Source organism: Corvus cornix, chromosome 8 (genome assembly GCF_000738735.6).
Source record: "Corvus cornix cornix isolate S_Up_H32 chromosome 8, ASM73873v5, whole genome shotgun sequence".
NCBI classification, from domain to species: domain Eukaryota; kingdom Metazoa; phylum Chordata; class Aves; order Passeriformes; family Corvidae; genus Corvus; species Corvus cornix.
The window spans coordinates 4,014,599-4,030,002 of record NC_046338.1 but is presented as its reverse complement, the minus strand read 5'-3'; the positions used below and the strand labels follow the sequence as shown (position 1 = coordinate 4,030,002).

The window sequence follows — 15,404 nt, the reverse complement described above, 5'->3', positions numbered from 1 at the left end:
TTACATCCATCAGAAACCTCCATTCCCCTCTCAAGTTTAGCAATGATTAGTGCAAAGTCTAGATTCAAATGAGGTCTAAGAAGCCCAAAACAGGACTTGGGTAGCATTAGGCACCTATGATGAAAACTGACAATGACAAAACATAACCTCGTTTAAAGGCTTCCTATCCCCAACGGCTTTTAAACTAACTAGGTAGCTCCTGTTTGATCTTAGTCTGACTAGAGTTTTGCTCCTGGGGATGCAAAGGTTTTCCTTTAGATAGTTAGACAGACCCCAGCCTCTCATTAGTGGTTAAAAGACCCAGGAAATAGATGTGACTGTGCCAGAGGCCCAATCCACACGTGAACGGTCCCGCAGCCACTGCATTCCTTTTAATCAGCAGTCAAGAGAGATAAAATGGGACACTTTAACTTTTTGCCATCCTGATCCCAAGAGGATCAGACTCAGATCTACCACCTCCAAGCCAGTCCTGCCACACAAACCCTCCCTGGTGCAAATTCCTCACCTGGCATGAACCAGCCCCCCGTGCGGAGCCCACTCTCGCTCTCCCTCCTGGAGCACGGCTTGGACACTTGGACATCCATCTAGCAAGGACAGAGTGCCCAGCTCAGGGCGAGGAGAAGTCATCCAGCTCCAGCAGAGCACGTCCCACCCTCTCTAAATGCCCCACTGGCATTTCATACTGGCTGTGTGCAGCAATCCCTGGCTTGGTGCCCTGCCTGCTCCGAGAGCTGCTTCCAGATGCCACGTGCTTCCCACACACTCTGGAAACCCATTAAACAAGGGAATCTCACCCAAGGGGACCCTGAGCATCAGGGATTGTCATGCTGATTGTCAACATGCCCAAGCTCCTCTCTCTATTTGCTTCCATTTTTGAAAAGTCCCTGCCATCTTGAAAATTAACTCAGGAATCTTGCTGTGGGGGATACAATGAGAGATGGAATTGCAGAACAAGCCCTAAGCTTCAAATAGAAAAATTACAGAATTTAAGTGCAAGAGGAAGAGATTGAATCTCTAAGAAAAGTCTCCTGGCCTACCCCAAGCAGACATGGATCGGCACCGAAATTTGGTAGCCAGGCTCGCTTCTTTACCAACCTCCCATTTCAATTTTTCTGTTCAGCTGATTTTGCAAAAAGGGATTTTCCCAGGCACTTATCAGTGTGAATTCAACATCAATGGAACACATTTCCCCCAGAGAGGTTTCTAAATCAATTTTAATTCCGATAGGCTCAAGCAAATGTTTTCAATTTGATTCAATAATCTATACACACTTATAAAAAGGCTTTTCCCCCATGTACTACAAGACAAATGTGGTTTATGTTTCTAACAACTCTGGCTAATAAAAAATTCTAATTTCCTATCCTGAACGATACAAACACACAATTTTTATTCACTTCTTAATGAACCAGATGTCATAAACAAATGAAATCAAATCAGTATTTAAGAACATTAGTTATAACATTAATTCTCTAAATTCTTCTTAAAGAACACATGACTTTTGGCAAACTCACCAAAAAAAAAAACAAAACAACATTTATCAGCAAAATGTCGTCAAACTGAGCTTTCTGAATCTCCTGAGAATTTTTCATGATTTCCACTTAGAGAACAATGTGAAACCTCTCCAGGATATCTTTTAAAATGTGAGCAAGTTCTCAAAAAGAATAATTAAAACCAAGTTACCAGCAGATATGAGCAAGAGTAGCATGAAGATTAGGGCTGGAGGTGGGGAATGGCAGAAATATAATCGCCTCCAATAACACCTAGGGCACTGTAAGCCTGTAAAATGGAATAAAGTGTAGGAAGGAGGGTTGTGGAGGTCAGGGTGAAACACTGGCCTCAAGGGACAAGGAGCTTCACAGCACAGGGAGCACAAAGTGACAATCTGGAGAGGAAGGGAGGTGCCTGGCTCACCTCTGTTCCCATAACTGTATTTCCAGGACAGTTACAACTCCAACCCCTCTGACCAGGACACATTTCTAGAGCCCATCAAACACTGGATCCATCAGATCAATATGGACTGAATGAAAGGCAAAATTTGTACTTGATTTTTCAACAGCCTGCTTTTAAGATTATCTAGGGTGATAATGTTAACATACCAAATTACAGTCTGATATGATCACACAAATATTGAACTTACCTACAGAACATCAGAGCTCCTCAGCTGCGATCGTGTGTAAACAGCAGCTTCTGAGAGGGTTTTGTATTTAAGTTCTTGCCCTAACTGCAGTGACAACCCTTCAGTGCTGGAACAGGACACTGCCCCACAAACCAGCTCAGATGGCAGTGGAGACACTGCAGAGTTGGCTTTGACTAGAAAGCTCATGGCTGTAAAAACACCACACTTAAAGAGAAATGTTTCAAAGGGAACTGCTTTGCATGGGACTACAGGAAGAGATGTGTTCCCAGAACAGCAAAGAAATATTCAGTAAAATCTTTGCCCCGTCTGCAGCACAAATCAAACTATTTCCCTGTCACCCCAAAGCCAGCAGTCTTTACAGAGCCTATAAGCAATTATGAGAAACCCTCAAGGAACTTCTAACCTGTCCAGGTTATTAAACTGTTCACTAATGACATCACAGTGGCTTTAACTCAAGGTAGGCACTATTACCACAAAGGTACAAGCCATTGTTTTCATTCTGGCCGTTGTACTTCAGTAAGAAGAGCTGCTTGCATTTATCTGACACTTTATCATGTTTTATATCCATGTATCTTACAAATCTTAGGAATTAAGCTTCATTTTATTTCAACACTTCAGATAAGAAACACTACCTTACTAGATGTTTATGCAGATGAAGAGAGAACTAAAGGTTTAGGTGACTCTACAAAGACACAGGTTGAGATCAGGAAAGAATCCTGCCCCATGCTCCAACTCCACACTAATCCTCATCCCCTTTCAGTCACCCCAGACCTCCAGTGTGGGATACAAATCTGGGACAGACATTCCATCACTGCTGTGAGCTGCAGAAGGCAGGAGAACTACCAAAACAGTGAATAATACAACAGAAGAGGCCTGTCCCTGCTCTGGATGGAGAAGGACGCACAGCTCTTCCACAAGTGCAACAGAACACCGGGAAAACACTAGAGCTGAAATTTCTGTTTATACAGCAAAGACTTATTTCTTGGGAATACTCAGTTCCACTGGATAATCAAACTCATTGATTAGCAACATTAGAAATTTCGTGTTAGCACTTGCTACCTGTCACTGCTTGCAGTTAATGAACTTGGGGGGAAAAAAAGGAAAAAAAAAATCCCTGTTTTCACGTGTCCATCACTCACACTATACAGAGGAGGGCTCCTTTGTTGGAATACAGGCAAGGGCACACAACTCAGTGACAAGTAAATGAGCACACCAAGTTTCTTTTGACTCTCGTTCTGTGGGATTTGAATAGCAAACAGTGTGTGCATTGTGTACCTTGTCTGTGTGAAGCATTCACTGCTCCAGCCCTGGGATGGCTGATGTGATGGGATGCACTCACACTGCACACACAACACTGAACCAGAGTAATCCTGGGCATGTGCCACTGCCATTCCCTGTCCCTTCCAGCTCTCCAGACACTCTGATCACTGCCACACAACGTATTTTATACTCCCCCTCAGCACTGAGGGGAATTCTCAGAATTTCCATTTGGGGGATAGAATTGGATTTTGGGCAGAGAAGCGTTCAGTTATTGTGATTTATGGGAATGTTTTTAGAAGTTGGATGCTGAATATTTTATTAACAAAATGTCAAGTTCCTAAAAGAGTTGTTTGCTGGTTTCAAAAGTTTCAGCCTCCAGCAGAATAACACTGGAGACACACATCAAAAAGATATTATCCATATTGCAAAGAAATTACATTTTTTAATTTCCTGCCTACCCCCAAAAACGGAACGATCATACAACCAAACCACTTTAACTTTATTTGCCTTAAACATCTTAGATCACATTCTCATTTATATCAAAGTTCCCCTTTTTTTGCCTTTCCAAGCTGCAGCTTTTTTATCTTAAATGAATCATTTCTGATTTGTGAGTGTAGGCCTAGAGCAGTCGTAAGATTTTTCAACCATCTTCCCAAACAAACACTTGAAATATTTTAATTGCTGTGTCTTCTAGAAACTTTATACTGAAGATTTCTGATACAAACCCTAAAGTGAACACAAGGCCTTAGTAAATGTTTCAATAGAACTGCTGCAGTAAATGGTATGACTGCCTAGAAGTTCAAGTTACCTATGAGTAAAATTTGCATTATACATATATGAGCAAAGATAAGACTTTTTTTGTCTTAGAAAAATGTAAAAAACCCTCAGAAGTAAATGGCTAAATTACACACCCATAGAAAGGAACAGAATGACAAACTCCAGAGCTCACATGAAAGTTCAAATATTGCTGTGTCAAGTATCAAAACTACTAAGTATGATTATTTCCTTTTTGTTTTCCCTTTTTATTTGAGCAATTAATATTAAATCTGTTTTCAATCTCTATCTCATGCATAAGTTTTTAAAAAACCTAAGTATGGCTACACAGAACAACACAAACTACCACTAGAATTCAAGGTCTTGGGTTCCAAGTTCACCAGTATTTAAAACCATAAGCAATAAAAATAGGAATAAAAATCTAAGGATAAAAATCCCTACTAAAAATCTTTAAGTGAGCATAAGCACCAAATTCACATGGTCCCATTTCTCACACTTACCACTCCAAAGAACTGCTCTAGAGTCTGAGGCAAAACTGTAAATACAAATATGAACTAATCCAACCACACATTTATCCATAGCTTCTCCTTAATTCTGAGTTTTCTTCCTCCTCATTTATATTTCCTTCACCAGATTACAATTAATCTCCCTAGAGATTGCCACTGAGTTCTCTAACTTCACAAAGTGTCAGGAAGATTCAAGCTCCAGTAACAGAAAGTGCATTTAAGCTCTGGTTAGTTCAAAACAAAGTAGAAAAAAGCCATTTGAAGAAAATGTATTTATCAGCAGAGAAAAAAAAAAGATCTTTTGTTGAGTAATTTTAAAAGTTGTATTTCTCTTTGTGAACCATAAAAAATATGCAATTTTTTTCTCACATTCCAGATGTATTTCAGTAAGATATATTTTTAATGTCAGAGAATCAAACCCCATATTTCTGCTTCCACTGAGCTTAACAAATCCCACTTTTCACTGAGCACACGGATAACACAAGAGCCACAGATGTGCCAAAGGTGGCTGATGTAGGAGCTAATTAAAGTACAAAACACTCACAAATAAAGAGAAATGAGTCACTACCTTTCTTTTTGGAGTCTTTCTTTGTGCTGGTTTTAACAGCCACTTGAAGTTCTGTCTCAGTTGACATCCTATATCCTTAGTCCTCTTCACACAGATCCAGGATCTCGGTCAGGCTCATTTAGAACGTCTCTCCAAGTGAATAATTTAGCCTTTCAGATACTATAACCCAAACAGTTCATCTCATTCACTCCTTTCGAGTGCTGTGAAGGAAGGAAACAAAAAGGAACAGTCATTTTCTGGGTTTAAAACATGAAAGGAAAATAAAAAAGCCAAACCACAGCAAGTGAGAAACATATAAAGTTCTCCATCTACTGAGCCAATTGTCCAGGATTTTAGATGCTTAAACACAGTTATCTGTGACTACCTCAAACATCTATATTTGAGATGTTCTGGCATATCTGAGATGCCTTCACAGCCTAGAGACACTGCTCAGGGTGTACAGAAGATCAGCACTTCTGGACCAGCAGCTGGAGGACAAAGACCACGATGCAGAAGTATCTGGAAATGTCACCAAAAGCAAAAAAATCTGCAAGGACTCAATTCTTAAATGCACCAATTCCAATTACCAGAGAGTAAGTACAGATTTTTACTCCTCCAATGCTCTTTTAGTGCTTTCATTCTCTTACTTGAACAAAGGCAAATGAAAAATGTATTCATTGCTCATGCTGAGAACATCATACTTTGCCACTCCTCTTGCTTATGATAATGTTTGCAATATAAAAGAATCTGTCTCCACGCAAACAAAGCTGTAATTTTAACACCCATCCAGTAATCTTTCTTGCAAAGATCTCTGAAAATAGTTAATTAAACCCATGAAATATAAATGGGATAGGTGCAAAAAGATAACATTTAGGGGAGAAAGCTACAGCTTAACATAATGTGTATTTGTTGGGGACAAAAACGCACCAGCTGTGAACCCACAGCAGCAATGTGCTGGAGCAGGATGAGGGAGGCAGGACTGGGGATGTCAGGGCTCTGGAGGTAAAGAATACACAAAGAATAAACATCCAAGCAGAAAATAACCCATTGCTCCAGTTCTCACTGCTGGTCCCTCTTGCTTTGAGGGATGAACCACTTACTTGAGCCAGGCTGTCGAGGGCAGAGGATCAGACTGTCCTGAAGCCATTTGTCGGGATGTTCCCTCACCAAATGCATCTTCTTACTGCCCTTTCTTTCCGTGAGAAAGTTCTCATTATTAGCACAATTATAGAGAAGTCCATCTGGCCTGTCTGAACAGCTGCCCACTTATTAAATAAGCATTTAATAAAGATATTAACCCAGCATATCAGCTGGTTAGATGGCCAGAGATTAACTGCAGTTAGAGTTATTTACTAATGTTCCTTCTTTGTCATTTAAGAAAGTAACAGACTGCAAACACTGGAATAATTTTGACACTTTAAATCACTTTTCACAGCAAGGGCTGTGAAGCCACCAGTACTTTCAAATCCAGGCTCTTTTAACATTTTAAAATGCTTCAGTAACATTACACTGCCATGCACCGTCTGAAGTGATTTAATATTGCTGAAGTGTGTCAGGGGCTTTCTTTAATAAGCTCTTCAAATCTGTCTGTGTATTATAGAATATTCAAAGATAGCTTTTCAAAATCTGCTGAACTGATTTTGAAATACAAAATTCCCAGTTCCCCCTCTGTGGAATCTGAATAAGCGCCGCATGGCAAAAGAAGGAGGAAAAATAAAGCGATGAACAAATTGAAGTTGCAGTGCTTGCTGAATACACCTGCCTGGTGTAACACACCTGAATAAGCCAACAGCATCTTGATGAATGTTCTTAGCTGAGAAAAGAGTAGCAAAGGACAAAGCGAAGGAAGGCTGATCAGAGAAGGAAAAGGAGTAACAGCTCCAAAAGTGGCGCTTCCAGGACGCAAGCGCTCTCTGGCCAGGTCCATGGACAGGAGATGCCTCTCCCCAAGCCCAGCTGCTCGGAGCACTGCTGGGGGGGAACGCCCTCACCCTCCTCACTCACGCTTCAAATCCCCCCACGAGCAGGGAGAAGAGCTCTGTGCAGAACAGATGTCCCTCACAACCCCCATCTCCTCCCCCTGCACGCAACCCAATTTAATAATATTTAGTTTTACAGCACAGTAGGGATGCATCAGCCTTTACAGCTCAATGGCACTTACTTAAAGCATCTCTCAAGTCACAGCTGGATTGACAGTTTATTTTTCAAGAATTTGGATTTATATTTACCTAAAGGTTAACTGCGTAACTCTACAAGGGGCACTAACACGAGCCACTTCACAAAAGGAAAATATTTATAATAGGTCCATTTATTCAAAAAATAAATTAAAAATAAAGACCAAATACCCCCAGGACCCATAGTTAAGCAAGTGTTAGTGTCTTCGAAGACCATTGTGGCTACAAAGCATCAGGAATGTCATCTCCTGTTGTCAGCTATTTCCAACAGGACAGCTGAAATAGTAGCATCTGAATGGCACTGAATATTTTAAAGTAACAACATATGACTGCTATCTCATTTGAAACTCTCCAGAAAGCTATATCCCCTCGAGGCTATCCCACTGAGTAATATTTTTTAAAATAAATGCATGTCTGTTTTTGGACAGGTTCACATATTGATTTACTTTCAAACCTAATCAGGTCATACTCTCGCAGGCTCATAGATCCTTGAATAAAGTAATAGGTATCTTTGTAAAGGAGCACATAAACATCTGTCACATGCAAGCTATAGTTCAAACTGAATTTGCTACAGAGACGATTCCTCCAAAAGTGTAGGTCTTTATGTAAGCCCCATTAGTAAACTTTCATGCACTGTCCATATTTCAGCCGTTTATTACCCAGATGAGAATGGCAGTCAATCTGCTCCTCACCGCAACAGCTTTTATTGTCTCCTCCAATCTAGGTCACCGTTGTTAAATACTACAGCCTCCCAACTGTGGGAAGTACTGCAGCATGTGTTTTATCAATGAGATGCTATTTTCTTTGATCAGTTCTGCCACATTTCTCTCCCTGCTCTGAAGACAAAACGTTGTTAGCTGCGTTTCCGAAAAAAAACAAAACAAAAAATCCATCATCTGACACGTATCCATCCACTCTAACGATCTCCTTGTGTGCCTTGTTACTGCTCCAGCTATTGCAATGTTATGTGCACGCCTCAGCTTTTCCTAAAGAGGATTCTGAGCTCTTCGCTTTAACAAAACACTGACATTTTCTGTGCCCTTATTAAGTGGCTACAGCAGGAACACAATCAGCGCATTCTGGAATTAACTGGCTTTTAATTCCAGGAGAAGTTCTTAAGCCTGCATTCTCTATTACTCCTACGCCAGCATAAAATCTAAAGCTTTAGCAAGGAAATATTTTTGTAAATTCAGTTTGCAGTTAGGATTAACACAGGTTGGACCCTTTAGGCACAGAGAAATTAGTCCCAAGCTCCACTCGCCTCCCCCACATGCCTGTGAAACAACAATGTCTGTCAAATCATTTGTCTTTTCAACCACACTTGAGTGAGCTCATGAAGGGGTTATTAGGAGACTTCCCCTGGCCCAAGTTATGAAGGAGGTCAGACAAGATGATCATAATACTTCCCCTCTGGCTTTCAAATACATGAATTAATTAATTTTCTTCAGGACTTCAAAACTTAAGAAGTTCCCTCCCCTGAAACCAGTTTCCATCTGCTTATATAAAAGAAAAGCAGTCTTAGAAAGGATTTGTAACTAAGCCCTGGCATTCCCTAGGTATTTAAGTTCTCCACAGCCCCAAAGTGGGATTTGACAAGAGGATAGTACCTCCCAAACCCTGGTTTGACAAAACAAAAGCCACATTCCCATCCTTAACTCTTGCTTTTAATGCCTCTGGAGTCTTGCAATTAATTTTTTCTCCTCCAAAGCACTCAACATAATCACGTTGATGCCCGTGGTTTTATAAGCGTTAAACAAAGCCCAAACATACTAAAAGGGCAAAATATAAGTGAAAATATAAGTGAAAAGTGCTGTGATCCTGGAAAACTAAAACCAGTTCAAGTATAAGGGTCTGCAATCCAGGGAGAAAACGTTACTCGTCCACTTCCCACCTTCCCTCGAAGCCTAACACAGAGAACAGCAGTGGGACCACACACAAACAGACGATGGAAAACCCATCCTTGCCACCAGTGCTCTTTGTACCCTCCAGGGAGAGGGGCCAGGAAATCCTCTGGTGTTGCTCACACTGTTTTGTACTCATCAGCTCATTTCCCCAATGGTCAGGGCTGGTGAACATCAGAGTATTCATCTGGCACAGCAGGCGCTGCACTAATTCCGAACGGGAACCCAAGGGACTGATCCAAAACCCACTGATACACTGCAGTTAACAAGGCCTGTAAATAAGAACCAGAAAAGAGGGAAGGAGAGGTAAAAGAGAGCTTAAGACACTGACAGAGAGGAGAAAATGAGGATGAAACAAAAGCAAACAGCACAGCTGAGGGTGACACTTCATTACAGCAAATTCTGTAACGTGTTTAGGAGCAAAATCAAAGTCAGACCATGCACTGAAATTCTGGCTACCCTGCCAGAGAAAACGGAAATCTCTGTTAAGATTGCTCATGGGTCAGTCCCTCTCCTCCAGTTTTGCCATTTGCCCCCAGAACAGCAGAATGTTTCCAGTGACAAAGCCGAAGGACTCTCTTTTATGGCACTACATGCCAAGCACTGCTTTTTCCTGCCATTTCTTTACTGGTATTTCTGCAGCCTGTAAAGGTGACAGGAATTTCACTGTACATGTGCACAAACTGAGATACTACACGAACACTTACTCCCCTACAAACCCTCCCCTGGAACCCAGCATCCTTCATCTCCCACCACCTCCCTAAGTTACACAGCTTGCGAAGACTCACAACTGCCTCCAGATCTCATACTTAGTTTTATTTGCTCTAAAATGAGCATGTACTTCCCCCTCCACTCCTGATTTTCTATATATTAAGATAAAGGAAGGAATTTCATGTCCTTTATTCAGCTTACTATGTCTGTAGTGTCTTCCAGAACAACACTTCCCAAATAAACCTTTTTAATTCTTCCAGTATCAGAAAACTACTTAGTACTCAAACCACAGCATTTTATTTTCCTTTGCATTTAGTTGCTGTAGTTGACTGTATTCATAAAATATTTCTCTTATCTCCTGGAAACAAGAAGCTCTTTTTTTAACAAAACCCTACATGTAACTAATGCCAGTAACACATTTTATTAAGTTTATTGTGGTTCAAACTACGCTTCATTATTCTGTCTTTAGGGCATCTTTCAGGCATGTAACCCAGTTCCTCACATGGGGTAAATAGAACCACTGGAGTTGATTCACCACTGTAAGAGCATCTTGGCAGAAAACTGACCTATTAAATATTTCTAAAGTAAGATTTTTATTAGTATTCCAATGATGGCAGGAATAATTACTGAAATTCCTCCTGGAAATCACTCCATGTAGTGGTGAACACTGCACTCCACTCCACCAATTATTCACCAGAAGTGCTGTGAATTTTCTACTCACAGAAAATGCTGACCGGATTAAAAAGAAGCTTTTCAAAGGAATGAATTGATTTCATCAACATTTTTAATGGGAAATTGCTAACATTTCATTTTAATATACCAGTTTCTATTTTATATTATACAGGGCAGCATTCATGCAACAAAGGCAAAATAGAAGACATGGACTTGCTTTAAAGAATTTTTGAAATACTAAAGGTATGCCACTTGAATTCAGGAAAAAACTACATCTCCTCTGCCCAGGGAGCAGGGAATGCAACTCCAGCCAAGAGAGCTGAAAACCAGGAACAATCCCAGTGTGCTGGGGCTATAGATACAGCACTCATTGTTCCTTTAAGTGCACTTTCTGACTCAAAACTCCACTCAGAGTGCTTTTGTAAGCTTTAGCGGGGTATCACATCAGAGAGAAGCAGGCTTAAAAACGTCACATCATTCCTCTGATACCACATTAGCAGATAACAGAGGAAATCGTTCAGATGGGACTAGAGATTCCCTGTGCTCAGTGAAATTGAATTACCTAATGCTTTTCCCCCCATGAATTGCATCACTCCAAGACTTTACTACTCCCAGATTCCCACCCTGCTGACCCTGCAGCAGAAAAGAGAGGGAGTTTCTGATAACGCTGTGCAAGAACAAACAAGAAACCGAAGTCACCACTGCTCCAAACACAGGCACAGCCTGCCTGAGACCCAACAGCAGAAACTGCCTCACCTCCACTCCAGTCAATAAAGTCACACCAGCACAAAATCAATAGCGCTGCATTTGTCTCATACTGGCCTAACTCCATTGATTTTAATGGAGTTGGAGCTACACCAATTTTATGCTGGTGTTACCTGCATTAGTGTCACAGAAGTTATGCTGGCGTGACTGATGTAAACAACAGCAGACCGACCGACCCCTCTATGGCTAAAATTCAATGTAGTTAACTCGGAAGCCACGAGAAAATGCAAATCTGTACATTACCAAAGCAGGGCCTTTGGAATTTATTTTTGCAAAGCAGAAGAACGGCTCTTTTGTGATCCTCCCGACACCAAAGAAACAGAGACTAAGAAGGCAAAGAGGACAAAGTACACAGTTGGGATCACGGTATTCTGTAATTAGAGCTGTTAAATGATTACTAAAGTGCGGTGGTGCAATCATCACACCGAAGGAAAAGGGAGAAGTGTGCAGTCAGGAGCATCACCAGGGAGAAGGTAAAAGCAATGTCAGACACCACGTTTCATATTGAAATGCAAATTCCTCACAATCAGAATCTGTGTCTTCTAATTGGAAGAAAAGGTTATGGAATTAAACATTTCGCATCCTGGACAGCTCAGCATGTTTTTAAGTGACACAGTAAGTTGAAGGAAACTTGTTCATCTCCTGTCCTTCACAGAAATATCTTAATTTAGCTTTTTTTTTTTAAATTCAAGATGATTTTCTTAATATTATAAGTGAGATTGAACTGGAACTCACCTTCTCCTTCCTTTTAAATAAAATAACAGCACTATACCTACACAAGTATTAGGAAAACTGATCAAAGGAGTTCACCTTGCTGGAAATGTACTTTCGCTTTATTATGTGAAACTCAACCACCTGACTCCTACCAAAGTTCACTGTCTAGCAGAGCAAAGGGAAAAAGCAGAAAGCTTCTGGGACTGTAAGTATGAATTCACACAAACAGGCAATAATTACTTCTACATTCTTGTTCACAAATGACAAGCATCAGTATTTTAAATTTTCTGGTAAGCAGGTGACCTAAGTGCAACCTTCCAGAACCTGAAGGAACCTACAAGAAAGATGGAGGGAGACCTTTTACAAGGGTATTTAGGGACAGGACAAAGGGGAATGGCTTCAAACTGACAGAAAGTAGGTTTAGAGCAGAGATTAGGAAGAAATTCTTCCCTGGGAGGGTGCTGAGGCCCTGGTACAGGCTGCCAAGAGAAGCTGTGGCTGCCCCATCCCTGGAAGTGTCCCAGGCCAGTCTGGATGGGGCTTGGAGCAACCTGGGCTAGTGGAAGGTGTCCCTGCCCATGGCAGGGGGTTGAAACTCAGTGAGCTTTAAGGTCTCTTCCAAACCAGGCCATTCTGTGATTCTATGATGAGTTTTAGCTGCAGAATTACTTCTGACCATTCCATTTAAATAGTCCACTCCTGAAGGCAATCCCACAGGACTGCTGGGATGAACAGCAGGCAGGCTCCTCCATGATACCAAACAGAAGTATTCAAGGACAGCTGCTAGATTTTACTGGAGAAATTTCAAATAAATAATTTTCTTGAAATCACTTATCTGTTCTCATCTCGTTTGTATCTGATTAGGTTATACACTGCTCCACAAATGCCTCTGCTTCCTATCAGTAGGAACATTAAACATTTTTAAAGGGAGGAAAAGCACCTTCCCTAAGAAGTTTCCACATATTTTCTGGTTGGGCTAAGATTCAGCAGCATTTCTGAATAGTAACAGACAGTGCTCTTCCCACAGTTGGAAAATATAGTAAAAGAAAAACAAAGCCACACGACCATCTGATCCTTGGAACTGTGTGGGCCAGGTGTTGGTTGCTGCATCCTAACTCCATACTGAGAGACATCCATAGAGGGTCCCCACTGTGATGTAAGCAGGGCTACATGACCACATCACACCCTAACAGGATCAAAGCCCAGGTGATCAGGTTAGGGAGCCCGCAAAAGGAATCACAGGAAAAAGAAAAATCAAACCACTGCCAGGCTAACATGTCAGGAAAAAAAAAAAAAGTGTTTGGTTATTCAGATGGGGAACTCATAAGCACTTAAATGAGTACAAGGACCTGCATGAGTAGTAACACATCAGAAAATAATGCTTATTTTCTAGGTATTTTTAAAAATCACCAAGTAGCATGCAGTGAGGAACCATTCACCTTCTACTGTCATGCTACAGTTTATTCTCTCTTGGAAGCAATTACAGGACAAATGCCAAGCTACAGAAGGTATTTTTCCAGCAGCAGCATCTGGCTTCTTGGCAGACTCCTCAGGCAATTTTATTGGAAGCTTTAGAGATGCTGTTGGGTCAGTCCTAGCTATATTGCTTCAGAACTGTCTGGCAGATTCCTCTTCCTAGATGTCATAATCCCCCTGATTTACCTTGAAGGAATTAGCACACTTTTATCCATTTCAAAAACAGTTGACCTGCAGGGCATTTCGGGGCTGGCCACAGAGACACAGTAAAAGTCACTGGTGTAAATCTATGTGCCTTTGAACCAGCAGCATTTCAGCACCCAGTGCCTGATGCATCATCAAGGAAACCAGGAAGCAGTGCAGACACTCTTTGTGTGTGTGCTCCTGGAAAATCGAGTGCATGCCTGATGATTAAAGGAAAAAAACACAAGTTGCATGAAAGATTAACTAGTTAAAAAAAAAAAAAAGTAGGAATCTGCTTCTTGCAACTCCTCCATCAACCACAGAGCCTCCAAGGGCGGGAGGGGCTGGTGGAAGGGAAGCCAAGAGATATCCTTTGCTCCCCCCATAACCATCCCTTCCCCCCCTCCAGCCCCAGCTAAGATTTGCATCATTCTGCAGCTGTGATCATGATTAATCCTCACCCAGAAGGATGAAGACAGGATGCTGGTTTTGCCCACCCTCTCTGCATACCAACAGAATCAACTCCACAACGGAAAGGCTTTCTGTCAGTTTGGGGCTGTCCTCTGGAACTCACAGAGAAAGGGGACAGAACGCTATACAAAGTGAATTTATAGTCCATAACACAGGTGGCACCTTCCTATGTCAAAAGACTTTTGTGCAATCATTTACAGGAAATACACTTTTTAATTTAAAAAGAAGAAGAAAAGGAGATGAGTTCATTACTACTATTTCTTCTAGGGCATCCCAGATATGCTTGGATGTCTTCTTTTTTTCTTTCAGAGAGGTTTCAGAAACTCCTACAAAATCCTGCACCAGCTTATTTTCCAGGAAAAAGAGTTCTAATGCTCAAAGGTAAATACTAAAGGAACAAGTAATGTGCTCTATAATTTAATAAAGGGCTATGGATCTTGGATTTTCAGTAACAGGAGTATTCACTGAGCAGCAGAAGACAAGACTGACAGCACTAAGAAAGATACACACAAGCAGGTCAAACAAAAAGCCAAACAGAGCTCGGTCATCAGCCCAGCACAAATAAATCCAACCAGACACAGACTTCAGGCTTGGCTAATGTGAATTGACTAATATAATTCCATTTTATGCAGGGAAAAACATATTCTGATTGCAGGCCAGCGGTGCTCACAAGTTCTAAATTTAGGTATCATCAGGGCCAGGTGAACCATTAAGTGAACTAATCTGAATTTTATCCATATCAAAGATTTGTCCTGTCCAGAAATTACCTTCCCAGATTCAAACCATGTATTCACTCTCATTACTGCCTACACCTTTTGGACATCCCCATCCATTAATCAAAATTTCTGCAGAAATCACAATACTCATCAACAAGGCAGCCTGTGGGCTTTAAAATGCTGTGCTGTGGCACACACTGAAAAATCAATTATTTAGGCTCCAGTACATGAACAGAAGTTACTGGCACAGTAGAAACCAGGCCATATTTTAGGGGAGATGTAGCACAGATTCCCTTGTTTACCAGCTGGTTCCTGTGAAGTGCTGAGCAGTCTCCGTGATCAGGTGAACATTTGGATCCACACTGAAAACTGAATTTCCACTGATGCCCTAGATTTC

At 41.2% G+C, this 15,404-nt stretch overlaps 1 protein-coding gene across 14 annotated transcripts in view; it reads right to left on the bottom strand.

Moving 5' to 3' along the window:
- DAB1 (DAB adaptor protein 1) overlaps positions 1-15,404 on the bottom strand; it is a 418,512-nt gene that overhangs the window by 102,558 nt on the left and 300,550 nt on the right. For all 14 annotated transcript variants that reach the window (XM_010408777.4, XM_010408776.4, XM_019291806.3 and 11 more), the window contains one exon: positions 5,246-5,445. In XM_010408777.4, the coding sequence (XP_010407079.1) occupies positions 5,246-5,312 (67 nt within the window). In that variant the 5' untranslated portion in view covers positions 5,313-5,445. The remainder of the gene's footprint in view (positions 1-5,245; positions 5,446-15,404) is intronic.